The sequence below is a fragment of the Rhyacophila brunnea genome, unplaced genomic scaffold (genome assembly GCF_057557595.1).
Source record: "Rhyacophila brunnea isolate RB1 unplaced genomic scaffold, BYU_Rbru_1.0 scaffold_13, whole genome shotgun sequence".
Taxonomy (NCBI): Eukaryota; Metazoa; Arthropoda; class Insecta; order Trichoptera; family Rhyacophilidae; genus Rhyacophila; species Rhyacophila brunnea.
Window position 1 is genome coordinate 41894615 of NW_028232785.1, and position 26643 is coordinate 41921257.

At 35.4% G+C, this 26643-nt stretch overlaps 2 protein-coding genes across 2 annotated transcripts; one reads left to right on the plus strand and one right to left on the minus strand.

Moving 5' to 3' along the window:
• Nucleotides 1–13746: 13746 nt before the first annotated feature.
• On the minus strand, nucleotides 13747–21922 carry LOC147077555 (uncharacterized). Its single transcript, XM_085941522.1, has 5 exons — nucleotides 21721–21922; nucleotides 21264–21419; nucleotides 17799–18146; nucleotides 17063–17215; nucleotides 13747–15852 (listed from the first exon to the last, which is right to left on the minus strand). The coding sequence occupies exons 1-5, from the start codon at nucleotides 21832–21834 to the stop codon at nucleotides 14740–14742; spliced, it is 1884 nt and encodes a 627-aa protein (XP_085797648.1). The 5' UTR covers nucleotides 21835–21922; the 3' UTR covers nucleotides 13747–14739.
• Nucleotides 21923–22104: 182 nt separating this feature from the next.
• LOC147077556 (uncharacterized) lies at nucleotides 22105–26233 on the plus strand. Its single transcript, XM_085940876.1, has 3 exons — nucleotides 22105–22513; nucleotides 22768–22920; nucleotides 24620–26233. The coding sequence occupies exons 1-3, from the start codon at nucleotides 22373–22375 to the stop codon at nucleotides 24632–24634; spliced, it is 309 nt and encodes a 102-aa protein (XP_085797002.1). The 5' UTR covers nucleotides 22105–22372; the 3' UTR covers nucleotides 24635–26233.
• The last annotated feature ends 410 nt before the right edge of the window (nucleotides 26234–26643 follow it).

The window sequence follows — 26643 nt, forward strand, 5'->3', positions numbered from 1 at the left end:
GTTTCAACGCGTCGCACCGACACCAACACACACAGCTTCATCAATGTCGATAAGACGCGACCAATACACACGTAATAATTCCATCGATGTGATACGCGAGGAGCATTATTCGAAGTGTTCCTTTCATATACGTGCATTTTACACGCACACATTTATAGCGGACAACACAACGACAAAAAAAATGAAGCTTGTAGAATCAAAATCACCAAAGTTCTATAAGACTACATGAGTTTTCGTTGGAAACGATGTTTTTCATTTTATTTTCATTCCAAGTGCAGTGTTCCGGTCGAAAGCACGCACACATTAACTAGCCATTTGGACTTGTATACACAAACCTTACTAACCGATATGAATATTCCTGCATATAACTCAGGCGACGCGTCGAGGTACAGTTGGAAGCCTAATTATTATTATAATGAAATGACGAACTTCATGTCGATGCATATTGTGTCAAAAATAGAATCATATTGTTAAACGGTTAGTTTCGTTGATCGTTCGCGGTTCGACAGTTGGGTTTATAATATAGATTTAATAGTATTTATAATGAGTACCGTATATTCAGTTTCATATATTAAAGACAATCGTCACGATTTTTCCAAACGAATTGATATTAAAGTGGCAGGCCGTCCTTTGCCATGTATAAATTTAATTCAAAAGTGTACAGTGAAAACGAAGACGGTTAATCGGAAATTTAATGTGCAAATGTACTCAAAAACACAATGGCTTTGCGGATGTAATATTCTTAATACTCTATTTTGTTTTCCGTGTCTGTTGTTCGGCGGAGATGTTAATTGGACAGACCATGGAATTCAAGATTTGGTCCACCTGTCAGTAAAAATCAAAAAACACAGTGGTTCAGAAAAGCACATTTTAAATGAAATGCAACTTGCAGTCTTGGGAGAAATAGATATACGTTCACAATTGGATGCAGGGTACCGTTTGTCTGTGAAACAATTTAACGAACGTGTCGACAAAAATCGTTATATTTTATCCAGATTGATTGACTGTGTGAAGTTCTGTGGTGCATTTGAATTAGCTCTTAGAGGACATGATGAATCTGCAGATTCAAATAATCCAGGTGTTTACCGAGGGCTTATTGACTTCGTCTCGGAAATTGACATAGCCATGAAACAGCATTTGGAGAGCAATAATGTTTTTAAGGGTACGTCAAAAACGATTCAAAATGACATTTTAGATTCGATTCTAGAGGTGTGCCGTAACGAAATTAAAAATGAAATATCACAAAGCAAGTTTGTAGCTATACAAGCAGATGAAACAACGGACATATCTACTACAGAACAACTTGTTTTGGTCATAAGGTATGAACTACGCGGACAGATACATGAACGATTCTGGAAATTTATGACGCCGAAAAACCACACTGCGGCAGGTATTGCATCTGAAATTTTGAAAGAACTTGAACTTCTCGACATTAAACAAGCACAACTAATTGGCCAGAGTTATGACGGCGAATCCGTGATAAGTGGCCGATTAGGTGGTGTACAGGCTTTGATAAAAGCTTCGTATCCACACGCACACTTCATACATTGTTATGCACATCAATTGAATTTGATAATGGAAAGAAGTGTTTCAGCTAACACCATAGTCCGAAACTTTTTTGCTAATTTACGAGCGTTTCCAAATTTTTTTTCGAGGTCTGCGAAGCGAACTGATATCTTGAAAGAAATAGTTCATAGAAAAATACCAGCAGCACCAACAACGAGGTGGAATTTTAATATAATAACAGTAACTGTTGTGCATACTTATCGCGATCAGTTAAAAGAGTGCATGGAACACATTTTAGAATCTGAAAATTTAGACGCCGATACCATTAATCAAGCTGGAATGTTGTTACGGTATTTAAACGAAGACAATTTTAACTATTGGTTAGATTTCTTTGCCAAAATTATGCCAAACTGTGATATACTTTTTAAACAACTTCAATCGAGGTCAAAGGACGTGTTGGAAATAAATATGGACATTGAACACTTCACGCGTGCTATACAATGTATTCGTCAAAATAATCATATGTCACAAATTCAACCAACGAAAAAACGCCGTCCCAATGATCTACCGCATTCTGTAATATGCAATGAAGTATGCGACATTATAGTGAACCAAGCGAAAGATCGTTTCGAATAAAAAGGTCATCTAGTAATAGCCAAATTGTTTTTTAGTGAAAAGTTCCGGGATTATCATACAACTTTTCCAACCACAGATTTTAATACGGTAACCTCATTATACGACATTATTGACAAATTTAAACTTATAAATGAACTAATAGTCTTATACAGTAGAGAAGATTTCTACGTTACTGATGGAGCATTGTCGATACTTCAACTTTTCACTAATAATAATTTACTGGAAGTATTTAGCGAAAGTGTTACCCTATTAAAAATAATTTGTACAATTCCGATGACTTCAGTGGAAAGTGAGCGTTGTTTCTCAACTTTAAAGAGGGTTAAGTCATTTTTGAGAAATACCATGTCTCAAGGTAGGCTAAATGCTCTTGCGATGTTAAGTATAAAAAAACAATTGATATCGTCAATACCAGACTTCAATATTCGTGTTATTGACGTGTTTTCAAAATCCAAGGATCGGAGGATGGACTTCTTGCATAAATAGGTGAGTCTTTTTTGCACTCCCTCATATTCTTGTCACCGGCCGCCACTGCTTGGTACCACTGTTTAATGGGTGACTGGAAACTAGAGACCGGGAGACTAGCATGTCGCGTCTCCTCGGTTTCAGTTGCGGGCGATTTGAAACGAGAGATTCCAATCTTGCCGTCAGCTAGCCGCCATTGAAATACATTAGCTGGATACTGGAGTTTCAGTCTCGTCTTTTTTGAGTATCTACGTGAGAGGATGGCCTTACTATGTTGCTCTACAATCTCCCGAATAAACACGAAGAGGGCTGAGTGTGGTAGATCAGCTCAGTTTTCTTCTTTTGCAGGAGCGCTGTCCTGTGGCAGTTCTTTGTGCCTATCAGCAGAAGAGGAGGGCAGATAAACCCGTAATGGCGTATACTATTTGACAGAGATATAATTTCACCCTTATTGTAATGCCAATAGAGTTCTCGTTGACATTTATTGTGTAGGTTTTATGGAACGTCGGGATCAACTTTACATAAACACTTTTTATATTTAAACTGGCTTTATTACAATGTAATATCTATATATGATATATATAAATGATTTTTTTTTTGTCTGTCTGTCCCGTATGCGTTCCTATAACCTTCATCTGATTGCGATAAAACTACTGTCAGTTGTTGTGCGCACACCCGCGAAAGTTTCTGAATTAGTACAACCATCTTCTTTTATTCGTATGCGTTCCGATACCATTCATCCGATTGCGATGAAACTTTGGTGAGTTGTTGTGCGCACACCCGCGAAAGTTTCTCAATTAACGTAGAAGGTACAGCCATGTTCTTCTATTCGTATGCGTTCCTATACCGAATTCGGATAATCCATGCTTCTCACATGGACAGCTGTATGTGGCCTGCTTGTCGGCATAGGAATGACCAATTCGTTGGTGTTGGTATGACTCGCAGCCCAAGCATGCAACTTGTCTATTGCAACAATATTTTTTTTTTCAAATTAAAAAGTCGCATTCCACCAAATTGCGGAGCTCCATTTGGCAACGTGTATTTTGTGAATATCAATGACGTATTCGACACGTTGCAGACAGAAGAGTTTTGACGCGAAAGCCGGCTTAATGCGGCAACGAATACGCTTTGCACTTTTTCTTGGTCGTAAACTCATGGCTGAGGATCGTGACCACATTTAAATTCGTCATCCTGTGAGCGACCAAGACTTTCCATCCTTCTCGATCTTCCGCTTCTCTCATGGCTGAATGGATGGCGCCCCCAGTCTGCTCCTTCACTTGGTCGCATTGCTTTTCGAGCAATTAGTTCCACAAACGGTCAGAAATCTTTTCACAAATCTCTGACTGTAACTTCGATAATAATTAATTGATCTGCGTCACTCTGCCGCTCTAGACGACCTCTGTTATCAAATAACAAAGGACCCAAAATGTAACTAAGCAGTGCATTACTTTCCGCAAACAATTAACGAAAAAAAATCTACTATTTCATATATATAATATGTAAAGTTATTACGTATAGAACGAGTCGTTTCGGCTTTAATGGAGCTATGTAATGTCTAAATAATTGATGTTTCTTCAATTTGAACAAATATATCGATGTGTGATTAACACAAAAGAAGTATAACTTCTAACGTGTGTACATAAGTACACACGCCGATTTTTTTAAAATTGTCCGACATTGAAATAAATTATATTTCGAATCTTACTGATGATTAAGTTATTTTTATTGTTCTTTTTTATTTTTATATCTTTTATATTATTTTTATTAATTTTTTTATTTTTATAATAAAATAATTTTTATATAAAACACTAATTTTGATAAAATTTTATATGAAAAAGGTGCATTTTGTTTTTCTCTATTAAAACTATGAAGCCGCATCAGCAAGTTTTTTCGTCAATTCTCAAACTATATGGCCGCAACTGCAAAAATCCACTATATAATTAAAAAAATATATATTTATGTACACAAAATTATTCTAACATGGTACAATTTTCTGCGGTCTACTGCAATTAAATAAATTGTAAGTAATTAAGTTAATTATTTTACATTCAAACTCAAATTATTTAAGATCATGTTATATGCAGTTACGACCCTATAGATCTCAATGTGCTATATGTTTACAAAAAGGCAGATTAAAGTTTGCAATGTTCTGCAGTTAGCTTGAATGTCTTTCGGTGAGTATACATTCACTTGCCAAATGCAGTCGTACATTTGGTGGCCACTGAAAGCAGAGGATACAACTGTGTCAGGTCTTATCCAGGAATGGATTGACTGTTACATAATATTATTAATCATGTTGTTATTTTCAGGAGTGTGAAGACAGCCTGACCAATATAAAGCCAGAGAATGATACTCAGGATGTCATCATCAAACAAGAATTTGTTTACGATGCAATTCGCCAAATCAATAATGAGAATCCTCAACCCGGCCCCTCCGATCGACAGTACAGCCCAGTGGACCAGGTACGTTCATTTAAAGGTTCACTAATAACACAACTTTTAATCATTTTTTTTTATATTCGAAACATCTATATCTACAGGGCATTAAAATTAATATAGTCACCGCAGTTGTTCTCAACGAAGAAAATTCTGGTCACCCAATTTGGATGTTCCTTATTTGAGCATTACTGGTCGTATATTGCGAACAATATTGGCTCCCATTGGATTTAACAGCATAAACAGACTCCACGAAGTTTTACAGGAAATAATCCAGATATATCAAATCTAACGACCTTGGAGGAGGCCAATAATTGTCAGGTCCATTTTCGAAATCAACTAAAGCAATCGTTTATGATCGGTTAGGGGAAGAAAATAAATGACAATCGTGTCGTGTTTTCCGATTATATTTTCGTAGTAAAGTCCATTTGTAGCGGCGACAAGAGACCCACAGATGGCGCTGCCCATTGACTGGACGCCGCAAGCGCTATATAGACGGATTAGGATTTAACCATATGTTAATTTCGTAATTTTTATCTCAGTCTTACGGCCAGTCAGCTTAGTCTGATCAAGTCTGACCCTTTTGATCATACGGGCCCTCAAATTTGAAACTAAGCACTTTACACTATCAAGATTCGTTTCTAGTGTTAAGTGTGTCTAGTGTTAAGTCTTATCTTGTTAATCTATTTTAGTAAAGGTACCGTTTGAAGTATTCTCCTTTATTTTTAATTAATCTCTGTGAACTCTGAATAAATACTAAACCTGAAACTATTTCTATTTTATAAATAGACTATGCTATACAATTTTATTTCTTGTTAAAATTCATTAGTGTGCATATTTCAGATTTTAATAGTTTTCTATTTCCTAATAATAATTGTTACTGTGATATGTTGAGTAGGTTTATGGAAAGTGTTAAGGGCGGACTTGCTCAGCGTGGGTCAAAATGGAGCTTTTATTCTATTTTCAAAGCATGATCCTGGACATTCCTTAAACTTTGTAGATAATCTATTTATATAATTTTGAAGCCTTATTACCCTTTATATTTATTTTAAACATTTGATGACTGCATAAAGTATTTTTATTACATAAAATAGTTTTCTTTTAAACCTCTCGCTCTAATGTTATAAAATATAGTCATATTTCAGTACAAAAATTTGCAGTGGTGTTAAGATTTTTTACATTTATTAATTTTTAAAAGCATTTATAAAACCATCAGTATAATTTATGTCGACCTTATTATAGTGAAATATTTACGATAAAAAATTATATTGATAATCTCTGTGAACCCAAATTTGACAAGAATTAGGCATTTTATTATTCAAAAAATGGGCAAAATTAACACATTTGAAAAATAATTCTAAAGATACTGATTATAAGCTATGTCTTTGACCATTCAAATGTCTTAAACACAATAATGATTGCTTTATAATAATTATTGACCAAAGAACAAGGTTGTGTTATACGCCATTTCTTTTGATATTCCCCAGTGGTTAAGCTACAACATACGGCCGTAGCCATAAATTGACAAAGTAAAACTGAAGTAGGGAGTAAGATCATGATAACGCGCGTGTTTGAACATGTACCGTTTAAAAAAAAAGTTTTTTTTTTTGGTTAGGTTAGGTTAGGATCATTATTCGTAGGATGTTTATCACACTTGAATAGTCAATAGAAAAAAGGTTTGCTAACACCATGTCTAGGTATAATATTTCTAACTGGATCTCTTACTTATAATGAACTGTTATTTAAAAATCTCATAATTTATCAATACTTTTAAATGTTTTTTTATAGATTGTCGCTAAAAGCACTGTAGAGGCCAATATTGCGAGTCTCATATCGTCCTGGGACGTGACTGAAGCACAAGCGTCTAGCGAAGACCTACACATTGAGGAACAAGATATTAAGCAAGAACTCAAGGAATATATAGAAGGGTTCAAAGGTGTCGCCTGTTGCAATAGTAAACATGATATTTTTCAATCGAATAATATGGTAAACACAGAATTATTAGTGGCTGTTATACAACTGGAAAAAAAAACGTTTCATAAACCAAATTTTGTGTGCAGTATCTGTTTTGATATTTTTTCATCGTTTGACCTAATGTCGTTTCACAAAGCGATACACAAAACCACAATTGCGAAAACGAGCGATTCCGTTGTAAGGCTGGTTAAATGTGACGATGGTCATTTTTCAAGATTTCGTCCTGGTCACGTCAAGAAACCACTCAAAATATCTCATTCTGGTGAAAAGCCAATTAAGTGTGATAAATGCAATTACTCCTGCAGACAGTCTGGTAGCATGAAAACACACAAAATGATTCATTCTGATGAAAAGCCATTTAAATGTGATAAGTGCCAATACTCATGCATACGTTCAAGTGACTTGAAAAAACACAAAATGTCTCATTCTGGTGAAAAGCCATTTAACTGTGATAAATGCAATTACTCATGCACGACGTCTGGTACCTTGAAAAGACATAAAATGACTCATTCTGGTGAAAAGCCATTTAACTGTGATATATGCAAATACTCATGCAGACAGTCAGGTAACATGAAAACACACAAAATGACCCATTCTGGTGAAAAGCCAATTAACTGTGATAAATGCAATTACTCGTGCACGACTTCTAGTAGCATGAAAACACATAAAATGACTCATTCTGATGAAAAGCCATTTAAATGTGACAAATGCAATTATTCATGCAAACGATTAGTCACCATGAAAAGACACAAAATGACTCATTCTGGCGAAAAGCCATTTAACTGTGATAAATGCAATTACTCGTGCACGACTTCTAGTAGCATGAGAGCACACAAAATGACTCATTCTGGTGAAAAGCCATTTAAATGTAATAAATGCAATTATTCATGCAGATGTTCAAGTCACATGAAAACACACAAACTGATCCATACTGGTGAAAAGCCATTTAAATGTAATACATGCAATTATTCATGCAGAAATTCAAGTCAGATGAAAACACACAAAATGATCCATACTGGTGAAAACCCATTTAACTGTGATAAATGCAATTACTCATGCAAACAATGTAATCACTTGAAAACACACAAAATGACTCATTCTGGTGAAAAGCCATTTAAATGTGATAAATGCAATTACTCTTGCAGACGTTCAAGTGACATGAAAACACACAAAACGACTCATTCTGGTGAAAAGCCATTTAACTGTGATATATGCAATTTTTCATGCAAACAATCTTATCACTTGAAAACACACAAAATGACTCATTTTAGTGTAAAGCCATTTAAATGTGACACATGCACTTACTCTTGCAGACGTTCAAGTGACATGAAAAGACACAAACTGACTCATTCTAGAAAAGTCATAAGGTGATAAATGTAATTACCCATGTAAACGTTAAGTAGCATGAAAATGCACACGAAGTTTTTTAAATGTGATTTATCTAATATTTACTCATGCATGAAATGGCATAAAAAGACTCATTCTGGTGAGAAGCCATTTAAATCTTATGTTTATGTAATTACTCATGCACAAAGTCCAGTGTCATAATATCGCAAATACTCATTCTGTTGAAAGGTCATTTTAATGAGATAAGTGTAGTTACGCATCCACAACGTTCGGTAGCATGAAATTGCATAATAAAAACTAATTCTAGTGAAAAGTCATATACATAATTTTTATGATAAATGCATTTACCCATGCATATATTTTAATAAGATGAAATTAAATGAAAGGACCCATTCCGGTGAAAAGCCAATTCGTGTAAATTCTTATACGCATGCAAATTGTCTGTAAAAACTCTAAAATTAAAGACACTGGCTGTGCTTTTCAGTAAACTGTAAACTGTGAAGGAATGATTCGGATGCTGGGAGGGTAGGTCTAGGATGCCAGACTCTGACCTTTTATGCTATTGAGGCTGGCTCCATGGCCTAGGTGTCAATCTTGGTCGTATTATCACTCTCGTTCGGTATTGTTCATTGGGTCATCCGGTGCGTGGACTTGACGGTTTAGCTTAGGTAAGTGTTTTTATGCGCACGGTTGATGAATGACTGACCGTTACTTGTCGCGCCAGGCAAGGGTCAAATTGTCAGGTGGGTAGGAATGTATCTATTGTATTAGGGCCACCCTAATTGGCGTATTCAGACAAGGCCATTTGAATGTGATATAATTACTCATGCATAACTTCTGGTAGCATATTTCACAAGACGTATTTATTTATAAAAAAATCCCGCTTTTTTGGGACATAATTTCAATATAAAATAATATTATACCATTAAAGGTATTGGCTACCCGTTCACTATTTAGCTATGATAAAGTATCTGTAGTTAAGACTTTGAAATAATGGTCAGTCGAGAAGGGACAGAACGTGCGTACGTCATTTTTATCATCAAACGATAACGTTAACAATTAATATTTTTGTAGCCCATTCTATAGCGACATAATATTATTATGTAACCGTATGTAATATTATTTTAAACCATACAATAATAATTATTGCCTCTGTGCTAAATACAGTTTTTGAATACTTCAAACCCACTTGCTCTAAGAAATCTCGTTTGTTGTTTGTTGTATTTTGGATTTGTGTAAGTGAACGTTAGGTCTTAGCGACATAAATTGAAGTGTATCGAACTCCACAACCGTAAGCTAGTTGTTTTTTTTTTAACCATATCCGATCCTAATATGAACACATGGGCCTCCAACAGATTTTGTTTTTACGAGAAATGGATGTCAGCCACTTGCTCAACCTATTAAGTCCATACTCTGACCCTACAAAAATTGAAAAATAATATGTGTACATGCCAGACTAAGGATTTGAACTTGGGACTGCCGACGCTTAAGCTGCGCGTCCATCGTGGGTGTTAGCTAGTTCATAGCTTTGTTTGGGCGATCCGGCAATATGTTGGACACTCTTTCATTCATATTTATTTATTTTAGTTGAATTATAAATACATACCACTCGTGTCACGTTGTTTGTTATTTTTTTTTAAATTGTTATGCTCTGCTTAAACAAAACTATAATAGTAACAAATATTATTCTATCTATAAAATATCTTATTTTACGTATGAATATGGCATAATTTTAGAAAATTTATATTATATGAGTATTGTTTGACAAAGTATATTCTGTTTTGGTTTGGTTTCGCAGGGTTTAAGGCGATATACAGTTTTTCTATAATTTACAATATTTTAACTGTATTAATTAATAAATATGTATCTGAAAACATTGAAAAATAAATATTTAAAGTCTAAAGTAAACTTACAATTGTACAAAAATGTATATTTGTCAAAGGACCCCATCTTATTATTAGGTTGGTAAAATTTAGGTATTATTAAAATTTAGTTTATTAAGTTTTCTATGTTGCACTTTTTGGCAAATGCATATTTTTAATTCTTTTTATATTTATTTGATAAAAAACATCGATTTTTATAACAATTTAAATGTGTGCAAGATTCGTATTTTTGCGTTAGGTGCCTTTACACATCTATTCTGTACACAAGATTGCTATCGGGGGTAGTTTTTCATTTTTATATCGAAGTATTAGAACGTTTTGTAACAATTACAATAAGTTAGCCGTATAAGCAGTCAATACTGGCTATTCCGCTATAAAATTTAAAAAAAAGAGAGGTGATGTTAAAACAAAGCACGCATTGTAACAATTACAACCAATTTCTTGTAATTCTTGTGTATAGAATAGATGTGTGTGTGTACAAAAAAATGTACAACTGTAATCGTATTTTCGTTTATGGCTGTAAATTATTGGTGTTATTTAATGTTCTATGCATGCTTCTCTTAATTATTAAGAGTTTTCCTTGTTATGGTAATAATAGTTATGTCCAAAGAGATTGGACTTGGTTCTGTCTAAGTAAAATGTCAGCCGACGGAAGTTTTTGTTTTGATTAAATAATGAACCCAACATTTTTAGCCGTTTGACAAGTGGAAGATACCAACCTGCTGAGTATGACGATAGCTTGGTTAATAACTGTATTTAGTAACAATAAGTATTATATTTTATATATAAATAAAGAAACGGGAAACTTATTTGATTTTAATCGCTTTTATTCACACTATCCCATTCATAATAAGTAGTACCGGCTCGCACAAAGAAACTACATTAATATGAGGTTCATCATTGAAACCCATTTATAGTTATTGCCATCTCCCGTCAGATCGAAGAAGATGCATTCTCTTTCTTCGCTCGGTATGCTGGTTAACGTCTGTTATTTAAGACTTGGGAGTGAACAAATAAATAGGTACCTCGGAATGGTCTAAAACGGCGATTTTTATTTTTACTATTAATTACATTATTATCAATTTTTCGGAACGCGAGATGTATATTATGCTTAAGTATGTACAATTTTATTGCAATCTCTGGAAGCCTAAATTTTTTCGCTTTCGATCTCGCTATCACCGAGAAGCGCTTTAGCGCTACAAGCGAACTCCTATCACAAAAGCGGTGGACACAAATGCAGCGTTGCTTTTTTTGCGTTCTGACAAACGACGTTGCCGGATAATTTCTTTCTCGTTATCGACCACTACTATGAATCAGCTCGGAAATGGTTCCGGCCTCTGGGCGTTTATAAACATAATACAAAATCCCCTTTATTCGTATACAAAAGCCTCCTTATAATATACGAGCGCGACACCGGTGTCCCGTCTGAAACCGGAGCGACGTTTAGTAAACTTAACATAACTTCATCTTGACGTGTACCTTTAACAGAAAAAGCGTACATCAGTTTACTGGAAGCCAGGCGGGAACACCAGCAATTTACATTACTGAGTACTGTCACCAGACATAAAAAAGGCCCTGATGCCCGACAGTTTCAAATTCCAGATCAACAATTTAACAACAAAAATATCCAGCTCCCCTGTAGAATGTTTAGAACCTCTGACTTACACGAAAATATTACAAATAACATTTCGTAAACGGTCATTCAGAAAAGATGCATTTGATTACCTGGCCAAAGGACAGAAGCGGCCCGTCCCGAAATGTTTTTCCCGTTAGTCAGTGACCTTCCCCTTTCTCTTCCCCTCCGTAGGATAGACCCGGCAAAATTAAAAGATGCTTTCGAAAAATAAAATCAGTCCAGATCTACCCTACAATGGAGTGATAACAAAAATAAGTGTTACGCCGGCGGGTGGCGTCGCCCGCGTAAATCGCAAAAATCAACCGCGCTTCTAGCCAATTACTAAATGAACTTTTAATTATTAATAAATATTGTGGTAAATAACAAGTATCCGATAAAGTGTATCGATGGCGCCCCGGCCCATTTTTAAATCAATCGTTAATAACCCGGAATCGCTGTAATACCAATCGGTGACTCGCGCAAAAATCCAATGAAAGTTAATCAATTCCCTAGTGAGAGAAGAAGTGAATCAGTGCTTAGTGCGCGGGATAATAATGATAAACCGACCCCTAATATAAAGACAGTGCGGTGACTAATTTAAGACCTCCTTAGATGTAAATGATGTAATATTATCAATGTTTACCTATGCCCTAGCGTTAATAAATTTAGTTCCACGTGGAACCGTCGAATCAAAGATGTGTTTTATATAAATTAAACCTCGTGATGTCACACCACCCTCAAATTAAGTGATGCCTTTGAAGAATGCTGCCAGCATTCATGTGAGTCCCTCCATTCTTCCCGGTATGCTGTATAATTATTCAAGAATGAAAACCTAAACCTATCCTAAGATAATCCAACAAATAATCCAGTAATCGTCTCGGCTATTTTCAATTTATTTGCCGCTGGCTTCCACTAAATAATAGACAAAAACCGATAAAACAATATTTAATATCATTGTCAAAACAATAGAAACCAATTCATTGTTGTGTTTATACGGTTGAATATAGCAAGATGTGTAGGTATTTTGTAATAGGCGAAGTTGTGGTTCTGATTTACCTTCGTTTTCATTCGCTTTTTATTGATAAACTTTGGTCAGGGTTGTGAATTTGGGCCCCGCATCAGTCGAAGTACTATGGTGGAGGGAATCCAAAAGAAACTTTTAAGACTTCTTTACTTTCGGCTGTATGGATATTATCCCTGGCTCTATCCGACTGATTTTCTCTTTGGGATGCTTACATACTGTAGCTTAAAATTTAGAAGGGATCTTTTATTTTTATTTATTATTTTTATATTATTTTTTCAGACTTATACGCGGCGTAAATGTGAACTCTGCCATTCTTGGTGGTGTTGTCTTGTGTGTCTTTGATAATTACCTTAGGAATCGAGGGCATCCGTTGTTTGTTCTCCCACGGTGCAGAACTAACCTGCCAATAGTAATGCCAATTGGGAGGGCAGTAACCATGTTTAATGAAATAGCTTCGGATATTGATATATTCCACTTACGTGAGGGTGAATTTAGGTGGACGTTGTTTTATAAGTTTTTAAGATAGGGTCTATCAAAGTTCACTCTGTGTACTTCCATCTACTTTTATTTTGTCACTTATTTTATTTATTTTCTTATTTTATTACTTATTATCGCCGAAAGGACGGCCGCTGTACAAATGCCGTCATCCAGTGGTACCCAAGGGGCACGAAACGGCCACAGGATCGCCCTAAAAGCCGCTGGATTGACGAACTGGTAAAGTTCGGCGGAAATACGTGGCAGCGAACGACACAGAACCGAGAAAGTTGGAGAAAGCTTAGGGAGGCCTTCATCCAGCAGTGAATTGACCCCGGCTGATGATGATGATATATATTATTGGTTAATTTAATAAAACGCAAATTTTTTAGTGCTTCATCAACTTCCGCCTCAGAGAGACAATTCTAAAGTTGATAATGTCTTTCTGAAGCAGACGAAACCGGTCCAGATTTATTAAAAAGTAAAAGTAAAATAAGTACTTATAATTTTCAGATTTATTAAATCAATAATACAATGCAGTTCCACCATTTATTGACAGTTAACACATTAAAAGAAATTCCAATATGTAATTGACATAATTCATTATTTTTAAATTGTTTTCCCTTGTCAGCTAGACACGACACTGCGCCTTCAAGAATACATGTCGCTCTGAAATCTCTTAGCATAATAATTCCAAGCCATAACAACATGTCGTAGGTCTCCAGTGTGCACTTTATAGATAGATGGTATTTAACTACCTTCCAGGAAGCCAGAATCTATTTTGCTGGAAACAGAAAGGAAGGAAGGTTGAAGTTTTTTCTCGAAACCAAGTAAAGCTACCTCCAGCCTTCTCGGTACCCAGTTTTTTGCTGCCACGTGCATTCTCCAAACACTATGAATCGAGCGGGCTTAAGGGTGTACCTGTGGGCATTTAGTGCTCCGCTCTTTGGGTACCACTGTAGGACGCCATTTGTCCAGCGGTTGTCCACTCACTGACAAGACATCTCTAGTCTATTTCCATTTCATCTGTTTAGCGAGCTCGATCACATCGCGTTTTTTTGTGTGCTTCCTTGTCCATTAGTTTTTTTTGCAATCTTTACCGTTGTGCCCAAGAAGCACCTTTTCATGTCAAGTTGCATCCATTTTTTAAATTTTATCTTACATTAAGAGTTCATGTTTCAGACACTTACGTGAGCGTTGGTAGCACGCATGGGTTGAACACTTAACGCAGACACAATTTGAGGAAGTTCACTTGAAGATACTATTCAGGAGATGAATAATATTGTTTTAAGAAGGTTATTCACCAACATGTCACATTTCATCTATTGTAAGATTACAAAGTTGCAAGCATCTATATGAACATACATTGCATTTATAAGGTTATTAACCAGTATGTGTCATTTTATGTGTTTTAAGAGCATGAGATCTTGAGGATCTATATGGACATACATTGCATTTATAAGGTTTTTCACCGGTATGTGCCATTTTATGAATTTTAAGATGACCAGATGTCGAGGATCTATATGGACATTCATTGCATTTATAAGGTTTTTCACCAGTATGGGTCATTATATGTCTTTTAAGACTACCAGATGTTGAGGATCTATATGGACATTCATTGCATTTATAAGGTTTTTCACCCGTATGGGTCATTATATGGTTTTTAAGAATACTAGATGTCGTACATATAAATGAACATAGTTTGCATTTATAAGGTTTTTCATTAGTATGTGTCATTTTATGTGTTTTAAGATAACTAGATGTCGAGCAACTATACGAACATACATTGCATTTATAAGGTTTTTCACCGGTATGTGTCATTTTATGTTTTTTAAGATGAGCAGATGCTGAGGATCTATATGAACATATATTGCATTTATAAGGTTTTTCACCGGTATGTTTCATTTTATGTCTTTTAAGACTACCAGATGTTGAGGATCTATATGAACATTCATTGCATTTATAAGGTTTTTCACCAGTATGGGTCACTTTATGTTTTTTAAGATTAGAAGATGTCGAGGATCTATATAAACATAGTTTGCATTTATAAGGTTTTTCACCTGTATGTGTCATTTTATGTCTTTTAAGATGACAAGATGTCGAGCATCTATATGAGCATACATTGCATTTATGAGGTTTTTCACCAGTAATTGTCTTTGAATGTACTTTGACATTACTATGCTGCGAGACTAATACGCTCTGATTTTGATCAGGAATCACGTCCATGTGCACCATTTTGTGAGTTTTTAGAGCATTTCCGCATCCGAAAACTGTGTTACAAATGCAGCAAATCATATTACGCGAGAAATGGTTTACTCTTTTAAGAATAAGTCGAATTTCCTTTGGAGCACTTCGTTCTAAGATTTCTTGTTTAATGCTATTCTCATCTATCGTCACTTCTGAATACTGTATCGTTCTATCCTGGATGCCATCGTCTGAGGATTGTTGACTTTCATTTGTATCGTGATGCCTCGTGAAAAATCCCTTGGTAGAAACCTAGAAAAATCGTAATAATCGATATCAATATTATCAATTATGAGTTATAATATTCAATTTGTTTTTTTTACGCTTTTGTTTTTCAGCACTTTCAAACATTATTAAAGAGCGAAGTGAGAGTGAAATATTGTTACGGAAAGATCCATAAGTGGGTCAAAACAATGCACTTATATGTATGTATACATCATCTTCGAGAACAATAATTATATCTTGTTCTGTTTTAGTGTCGTTGGAGAGTGTGCACAGTGCCTGCCATGCTGAAAGGCAAAGCTAGAAAATTATATTCAAAATTCATCAAGCAACCTCGATCATTGACAGTATTTTAATATTCCATACATCAGAATTCCACAGGTTTTAATAGATTATTACAACAGGTACTATTTTGTATGGGAGAAAATAATTCCCAGTAGAAACCTTTACTGTTGCTTTCAATATATCGTGAATTTGGAACATGATTATTAAAAATATTATCACTATTATTAATGTGCAAATAAATTAATAACGTTTGGCTTGCCCACTTTTGCGGCACACTTCGCTTTTGTCTATTAATTATTGGTTGTCTATAAAAAAGAGTTATTTGAACACAAATTTCCATTACCTTTTATTTGTCTAGTCTGCAACAGATTAAGGTAAGAGGTAAAATCACTTATCCACACTAAAAATATACGCTGCATGCAAGCATGCAATAACATTAACCTTGTACGAAAAAGAAAGGACATGATTATTAATAAAAATTTGCATTTAGCGATGACGCTCATTTTTGCTTAACGGGTGTGTATGGAAAATACCAATCCAGAAGACTTCCTATAATTCATTACATCCACAAAAATGCATAATTTGGTGCGGTTTACACGCTGGTGGCATCGCCCCACAATTCTTCAAAAGTGGGGCCAAAGCTCACGTAGGTTAATGGATATCCTTGTCGAGCCATGATTATTATTTTGTTTTAAATATGGAATCATTCGAAAGAACAGTGATTTCAACAGGAAGTGCCATATAGCTACTGCTACTATCGCTTTATTTGAATCAAGATTTGCATATAAATTGATTTTGAGAGATGGATTCGTGAAGTCAGCAGCATTTAATGCCTAAGAACCTAACATTTCCCGTACAATAAGACCAGCAGTGCTTTAACAAAAGTAGTCCGAACTGGGCGCCCTGAATTTGACGTCAGCCTATCGGACAAAGCCGCATTTGTTTTTAAACATACCTGGTCTAATGGCTTGTATTGAAGATTAGAGCAGCCAGGTTCAGTTAATTTATCATTGATTTGCTGAATTGTATTCTCAACTAATTCTTCTTTGATGATGGCTGCCTCATCATTATTCTCATACTTAATATTATTCAGACCGTTTTCGCGCTTCTGAAAATAACATTATAAATATTAAGTAACAGTATCATCATTACGATAAGCCAGAGAAGGTCTCCTAGAGCTCTTTATTCAATAATTGGTCGCCAATATTTGACTTAATTTGGCAGGTGAATGTATAATCACCGAACGACATTCCAATGTTATGGGCAATTCGACAAAATAGTGCACACTCTTTCGATTATACTTATTTGTTTTAGTTGAATTAGGAGTACATTTCACAGATGGCTTTAAAATTCATTAAGCCTTGCTTATACCAAACCATAACTAATAAAAAATATTCTTCGATCTATAAAATATCCAAAGATCTGTATGATTTAATAACATGATTTAAGATATTATCTAGATAGACGAAAAATTTTGGACTATTATTTGTTATGGCTTGGCTTCGCGGGGTTTTGTTGAATTTTAAAAACTAACCAACACATCAGTAAATTATGGTAACCTTAATCTAATGAAAACAAATATGTATGACTGACAAAGTTTTGTGTGTACTATTATGTTGCATATTAGCATATATAATACATTATATACCGAACAACAATAATCAAATGAGCATGTATATCATATGAGTTACCTGTGAATCACTTGCAAACGTCGACGCATCAAACTTTTCATACAAGTGACTGCTTTGGTCGCATGGAAAAGCCACTTCATCGAAAGTCAGTGACGCATCGTGCATACGTTTATGGCACTTTAAAATGTGCGCTGATGAAAAAAAATTACAACACACGTTGCAAACAAAATTTCTAACGAAAAATGAAGATCTGTTCAACCTCAGACGGACTTCTTTCGCAGAAGCAATTGCTATTTCCTTTTTGATGACCATTTCTTGCACTTCAATTTCACCAAACGACTGTGCAGATTGTCTCTCGAAGATATCAGGTGTAATCATACACTCCATGTCGCGGTTTACGAGCGGGGTCTGTCAAGAAATAAAATACAAACATAAATCAATCAAAACATTTATACTAACAATATAGAAAACCAACCAACATAAAGATTGCAAAGTTTCTGGACTATGACCACCTAGAAAGACAATTTTTGGACAAAGCTGTATCGAAGTCATTGTATGAGAAAGTGATTAGAATGTATGAGAAATTTAATTTCTAATTAGATTTTGACAAACGCGTCTGAAAGTGGCGGAGGCTTTTGAGCGTTATAAGCTTCGACGGTTGAGGCGCTAATTTTGACAGATTTAATGTCGGAACGTGACGTTGAAAGGCTTTTTATTTATTGTTTTTTTTCATTTACATATTACCGTTGGAAGTGTTGTTTTGTATTTAAATTCTCAATTAAGTATGTATTTATTGTGTTTTGTTATAAAGAAACATACATATTTTATTAATATTAGGTTTGTAAAATACATCGGAAGTTCCGTTCACATTCTCGTAGCTACTGATTATTATAATAACACTATTATGAGGTAAATATTGAAGTAAGTACGAGTAGCTTCTTTAAGAAATAATTATCTACGTACAACAATCAATCGTTTTAAGAATTCAGCGATAACTAATATAAGTACTGATTAAATAATATGTTAATGTCATTACCACATTTTAGGTTATTGTACACGTAGGTACCCAAAATGGAAGTGATTCACGCTGAAATTTTGTTGTTAAGATTTGGTAACCGGACGGATCCATTCAAAATGACAGACGAGGCGTTTGTGAAACGATTCCGGTTATCGAAACCATTGGGAGATATAATATTCATTGACAGGTTGTAAAATCTAATATCAACCCCAACTAGCTGTCATGTGAGCATAGACAAAAATATAATGCAAACTCTTAAGCGACCATAAATAATGTCCATTCTGTATTTTTGTTGCATTATTGGACACCGTTCGAAGCACCATACCTCCTTTGAAGATACTGTTGCGTTTTGCTTATTGTTTGCGTACCGCTTCGTTCGAAAATTTTCCTTCAGCTGTTGAGTCTTATGTTCAAAATGAACATAACCAATATTTATACTTCTGGCAACCCCGACGATGATCTATGGTAACGTCGATGGAGCGACGCGATTAATAAGAGATGTCGCTGTTGGAATTTCCGGCCGCAACGGACGTCGCGAGGTGCGAAAGAAGCAACGCGGCTTTTTGATTCTGTCTGTCATCCAGGATAGTCGTGCTCTGCTTTGGTTTTACCCAAAACTTATAATGGACGTCACTTAAAGCAGCACGATTGCAGCCGCAGTGCTTCAAGCCTCTGTGTCGTTCCAAGTTTGGTATTTTAAAACTATTACTATTTGATTCACTTATCTTCCAATGTTTCTTTTAAAACTTAGCTGCTTGCCTTTATTATAGTATTTCCTTAATAACCCTTTAATGTAATATTCTTGTTTTTTGCTATAATATAGTTTCGGTCAAGTACATAAATTGCTCTTTCATTTATTATTTCCCCTTTACTCCACACTGCTATATAATTATAATCTTTCACGGTATCAAGACCGTGTGGCGTCCAGGACTTTAATAAGTACATCTTTAATCATAGATTGCACGTGCCTTCAGCCGTGCAATCCCCTTTTGTATTCTAATTTAATTTTTTTACAGTTGTCAGTTGCGAGGTTACAGAAGTAATTATTGTTCAGCTTGAAAAGGATGCACGTAACCCATGGCCTTTTGCTTATGTCTCATGCTCAGCTCTTTAACTTTATACTTTATTCCATCCCAAATCTAGAGAGCTTTCTTTTTTCTCTTTTATTTTGTAGTTGTGACGATAAGGATCACAACTACAAAATATTAATATATCAGTCTTTACGATTGAATATGCACGTCAATGAGGTTTAATTTTATCGCTGCGCTCATGGATACACCCTTAAGCCCGGTTCGATTAGGTAGATTAGGAGTAGTTTAGTCGAGTGGCGAGCAATTTAGTAACTAAACGTGTACGAATAGACAAATTGACTCGAGTACTTTAGTGAAATCATTTAGTTGAGTCAATCCATTTTGTTGTAATTTTTCGGTCGAGTGGCGACCCCCACTACCTCTCACTATATACCAAACAAGTGATGATATCGAATCGAACTCTATGGATAGACAATTTGGGTGGAGTCATGGGACAACACGACCAAAAGCGGTTTATTGTTCGCATATGGTTACTAATGAATAATTGGTATCGGTTACTACGCAATAATATACCTACCTAATTCTACTGAACTCCCACTGACTAAAATATTAATATGAACATCGCGCAATATATAAATGCAGAAGAATCTCAGTTTTTCTTAATCCTAAAAATATTATAATGTTCATAGGTAGGTAACGCAATATTATGTTGAGAAAATGACATAGGTACGGAATATAATAAATGACTATCATTTTTAGGTTAGGTCCTGTCTGGAGAGTTATTACTTTGACAGACGTGAGAAGTGGTTTGACGTTTCAGACCAAATCATTTTTGACGGTCACAAAATGGTTTGCACTTTGCTGATACAGTGAACTAAACGTTAAATCTAAAACTATTCCGGCTTACTTATAACGCTTGCGCAGTGTGCCAGTTTTGACCTGTCAAACTGTTTAGCTGGAACGCCTCAATTTATGTTGTCATGCAGCATGGTAGATAATTTAGTAAAATTTGAGGCTTACAACATTAATTTGTTACATACAGTTTTGACAATAGAATTGGTCTATTTCCACCCCATTTCACACGTATGTAGGTATAGCTTCCGTTTATTGTATTTTATGGCTGCAAGTAGTTTTTTGTAGACAATAGGCTTACCTTGTATTACCTACTTGCCTAAAAAGAACTCACGGACGATTAATTTCATTTATTCACCATACAATTGATCACAATTTTAGATAATCGTATTAATTATTGCTTTACATTCGAATGATTGTGATGTATAAATCATCATAAATAAATGCTCATGGTTTTGTTTTAAAATATCAGTGTGAGCTAAAACCACTAAATGAAACAAGTTGGAGCGAATTAATAATGGTGAAATGAGTTTCAAAGATGCATTGCAAATTCAAACCTTCAATATTATAAGACGGCATCAAGGGAAGAAAACGGCACATATACCTACGTACAATTGAACGTACCTGATGATGTGGCCTGTAATCTGAATATGAACAACCCGGTTGAGGATCTTCATCATATAATGGATGTGAAACATCTTCAATAATCTCGCGCTTGACGACAGCTGGATGATCATCTGTCTCAGATTTTATATTAGAGAGGTCCGCCATATTAAAGTGCTGAAAAAAGCATTATTACATTTTGTAAACACGGTAAAACAGTTTCATGTCACGTCATCACCATATATCATTGTATAATATTTATATTTAACATGAATTAGTAGATAAACAAACCAACCCTTTAATATCACAGATGTATTGTAGCTGTCAAATTGTATAAACATGTATTTTTTTGAAACAATTAATATCACACTATGTTCCTACATAGTTTGTAAAAAGCTACAGTTTATAATGTAAAACGAATCATTGTTATTCTCAATCTAATGTTATTGTAAAAAAAAATTAGTTTCCAAAAACTAACCTCGAAAATGCAACTTGAAACGACCGCATTGTTTGGATGGATACTCAGCGTGTCAAACAAAGGCTTGCCTTCTATATCGGAGTGTCCTCCATCACATCGTTGCTTTGCATCCATGTTAAGGGTATATATTCCAGAAGCCACGTGTTATGTGACAGAGAGGATCCTTTCAAGTTAATATTAGAAAAGTGTTGCCGCAATATATAAATATATAAAAATACACACTTGACACGGTGACACAATTATATGTATGTTTTGTTGTCTAACCAAAACAATGGTACGAAAATGATCGTCAGCATTTCAGCAATCATAACGAGAACAGCGCATCTCAGTACTTATATAATATCAAATAAATCAAATTGGGTTTTTTTCTCCTATACTGTAAACACTGACGATATCTTTTTCGTGACTGTTCAACTCTCTACTAGTCTCCAGCGACAGGACACACGTTTTAGTTACAATAAAAGTTCTACGTGTAGTCGGTGTTCTTGACATTAGCATCTGTACCATAATAACTACAAAATTCAATACTTACATTATTGTTTATCAGATAATAGCTACACGGAATATTATTGACTGCATTTCGGCAACACTTATATACAACACAACAGAAAGTTGTCTCTAGCACATTGCATACGATTGTTGATACGCAAACATGGAAGTCAAGCGAGAATGTGATGGAGACCAATCTGGTACTGAAGACAAGTTTGATGTAACAACCAGCCACCAAAACAGCACTGACACGTTCACCTATATAAAGCAGGAGAACACAGACGATTTCAGTTGTGATTTTGAGGTTAGTTTTTATTTATTAAGTCCTTTCCTGCGATTTTTTATAATCATTTTAGCAGAATACCTTCGATAAGTTTATATTTTTTACAAATTGTTTAAGAACATACGAGGATGTCAAACTTTCTTTCAAAAACCTTTTGACATACATTTAGACAGCTACCTACCTCAATTATATAAGTAAGCATTGTTATAAAATGGGTACGCGAGCTCAAAATTGTTTTTTTATATGATTACAAAAATGCATAATGTTTCCTTCAGTATCCAGCAACGCGACTCGCTGAAATTAATCCCGAGATTGACCTCCAGCTGGTTGACGTTAAACGCGAGTTCGTTGCAGATGCAATACACCCTTTCCATGATGAAGATCCAACACCTGGATGTTCGCATTCAGATAACGGACCAGTACAGCAGGTAATTGTATATTATGCGATATTTTCTTCCATCGACTATGTATCCTATCACAGCGTTGTGACTAAATTTAAATAGGTAGATATTATCCTCGTCTCGGTTATACACGCTTCCTACAACTATTTCACTTACCTATTTATCTGGTGTAGTGTGAGTGGGCGCATTGACCTACAGTATTTGAATGTGATGTCTGTCACTGATGATGACCAATCGACCTCTTCTTTCAGAAAGTACTTTTGTCATAACAATATTGTTTGTAGGTAGGTAGCAGAAGACGTCACATGCTGGCATGGCGACAAAGTAAGTCTGTGGTTTTGTCATTCCGCAGAATATTTTGAATGATTTAATTTCAATGAACTTTAACAGTTTATACGTGTGCGTACTTTAAAATTACTTGCGATATTGCATCCATACATAATATTGTGAACAGTGCCAGCGCCATCTTAAGATACAAAGCATCAGCATATCTTTTTGTACACGCATTTCTCAAACGAGTGATCCCACTGTTCAGCTGTCAAAATCAGATTTCAGATTGCCTCCAAAGCAACATAATTATAAGGTCTTTCTCGTTTCGTATTGAATTATTATAAAAAATCGCAAATCAAATTTATAACCTATCAGTGTTTTTGTTATAAATATACATTCCTGTTATTCGTCAGTTATCAAAGTCAAACTATTTCTTCGTGCAAAAAACGGTGGTAACATCGATTTCCAAAAAATGTCTTATGTAGGTAGCATCGAGCTCATTTGTACACTACTGGATTAATCATATGCTTCTTAAAATGACGCCCGATTTTCAGCGACTCGGCCAGTGTTAAAACTTACTGTTTTATTATCAGCGGACTTAACTCGATATAAGCTCACTTAATATTTGTCTCGAAAACGACCTGGCAATAATTATGAGTAAGCCCGATCTAGCTTGCATCTTACTCTAACTAAAGCCTTGTTCGGACTGTGCCAGTGATTTAGTAAAGTGGATAATTTGTTGATTAAAACTTTGATAAATAATGGAAATATTTCACAGAAAACTTGTTGTTATTGAAAGTAGGTAAATATGTAGGTAGGTACACATTATCCTAGTGTTCATTAGAATAATTATAATTTATAATTATTCATTTATCATTCTGTTTATTTTTTGTAGTCAGTAAGTACAATGGAGCATAAAATCAGGGGCGGATCAAGTCAAATGGCCATACTATTAAATCTTTCTTCTCCCATAGTACTTCTCAAATAATTTTTTACACGCTTTAAAATAGAAAACGATCTTTCACCTGATGCATTGGATAAGGGTAGGTATTGTTAAAAAAATATTTCTACAATTGGGAATGTGCAAAACATTTCTTTGGCGGCTCGACAGATGTCTGATGTGGATTTAATATTGTGCATAAAGTACCTATTTATTACCTAAACAAACTACAAAAATACATAGGTAAGCATACAAAAATTTATGCAACCACAAAAATATAATAGGTAGGTATCATATGTAAATAAGTATTCATCAATAGGAATTTGGAGCATAAATCGATTTAATTCAACAACGCCGTTTTTGCACAGTGTCATTTGAATTATTTTTGAAGTAACGACAGACGGCAGCACTCTCGTGTCGCGCGAATGGTGTCCTCTTTGAAATATCCGTCGCTCTCGACGCTCTGTTCATTTTGACGCGTCACTCACTAATGCACTGTGTTCGGACACTTTTCAGTTACTAATTCACTAGAGCTCTCTGACCGACTGAGAAGTGGAAATGCAGCGTACTTCGCGCTGAGTCGTCTGTTCAGGTCCAAAATGCTGGCCATCAAAATGAAATTCCGGGTGTATAACGTGGTCATCAAGCCATTCGTCATGTATGGATGTGAAACGTGGGGTTTAACAGAAAAACAAGAAAAGGCGCTCCAAGTGTTTGAAAACAGAATCCTCCGGAGAATACTCAGACCCGTCAATGAGAACCACCGGTGGCGCATCCGCACAGACGCTGAGCTCTTCGACCGATACCAACCTAGAATCACTAATATTCTGAGGTCAAGAAGGCTCAGATGGGCGGGCCACGTTGTACGATCTGAACGATCTAGAACTCTCTATAGGATTTACAAAGGCACACCAGCTGGCACTCGACCTCTTGGCCGCCCTCGACGGAGATGGGCGGACAACATTCAAAGGGATGCGGAAAGGCTGGGGATAGTCAACTGGGAAGAGAGAGCGCTGAACAGAGATTCCTGGAAAAACGTTGTGCAGTCGGCCATGGACCTGAACGGCCCCTAGCGCCAGTTTAATAATAATAATAATTCACTAAATCACTCGGCTGGTCCGGACCGGCCTTAATAGTCAGCTCATGACGACTTGCTCTGTCCGCTCAGACATGAATTTTTGGTAGCTTGCAAGCTTTGGGTTGCTGCACCCTTTGGGTCACTATTCCAAGAACGCAAATTTAGTTTTACAGCCAGGGAAATACGGGTAAAATTCGGGAATCCATGTTAACGGTCTTAACGCATTATACCTACAGGGAAATATTATAAGACGATATTCGTAATATCTTCTTCTGTGGTACATTTTTAAAATGACACTTGTATGGGAACTCCTCATCTAGTAGTATATCAATGATTGAGCTATACATTACGTTTATGGAAGATGAGTAATGTTAGTATAGTAATTATGATACACTTCATCTATCAAAATCAAACCAGTCCCATTCTCAAGACAGCTGCAAACCAGCAGACAATACATTAGGGATAGGCATACATGAGGTCAACGAGAACCTCATTCTGGATTTTCATAATTATATAAAGTACCACACCATAGTCACGTTCTCACATATATCGAATAGGTTTATAGAAAGTGTTAAATGACATTACAATAATCAATTTGTTTCTGATAGAAAACGCGTTTTATAAAATGATATAAGTATATATTAATAATTATGATTGTGTCAAGCTTTTTAAGGTTGTGCTTGATTTAAATTGAAGTATGTTCTGGACTCCAAAAATCGAAGTAAAAACAAAGCTTATGTACCAATTCACACCACCCAGTACCACAGTCGGTTTTAATCGATCGATCACTCCACGCAACGCCGACTCAAGTACAAGCCTAAGCATCCGGAAACTATCCGACAACGAGCGGTCTTACCATTATTCTATAACAGTGATGGTGAACCTATGGCACGCGAATGTATTATATTGAAGAGAAAAAAATATTACCTAATATAATAATAAAGCAAAATCCAAAAAAGTGATACAAATAAAAATATAAGTATTTATAATATACACTATTAAAAAATAATTACGACATAGCTATGCGTATTTTATAGAGTTTTTAATACTATTTTTACCAGTGGTATTTACCAATCGTTGCGCAAACGGAACCGAAACTCGTGCATAAATGACAGATCGTATTGTATAAAAATTAATAATAGGCAAATTCTCTTCAAGAATTTACGTTTATCGTAAATATATAATTAAACAAATCGCTCCTAATGCTTTATGCGTGACACATAATATTATCGCACTCACCTCATCAGGCGGCGGTGGATGCCGCTCCCCGAATCATCTGATCGCAGCAATTCTGGTGTCATTTTGTGTGTAAAGAACAAAGCCAAGTAATACAGTAACAAACTATTTCATTGGCACCAACAAAAATGCCTGTACCAAATAAGAATCAAACACTTGGTGGAGCTACTAGTAGTAATTCTGACAGACCGTGAATATGGAGAACCGTGCAGTTATGGGAATTCTA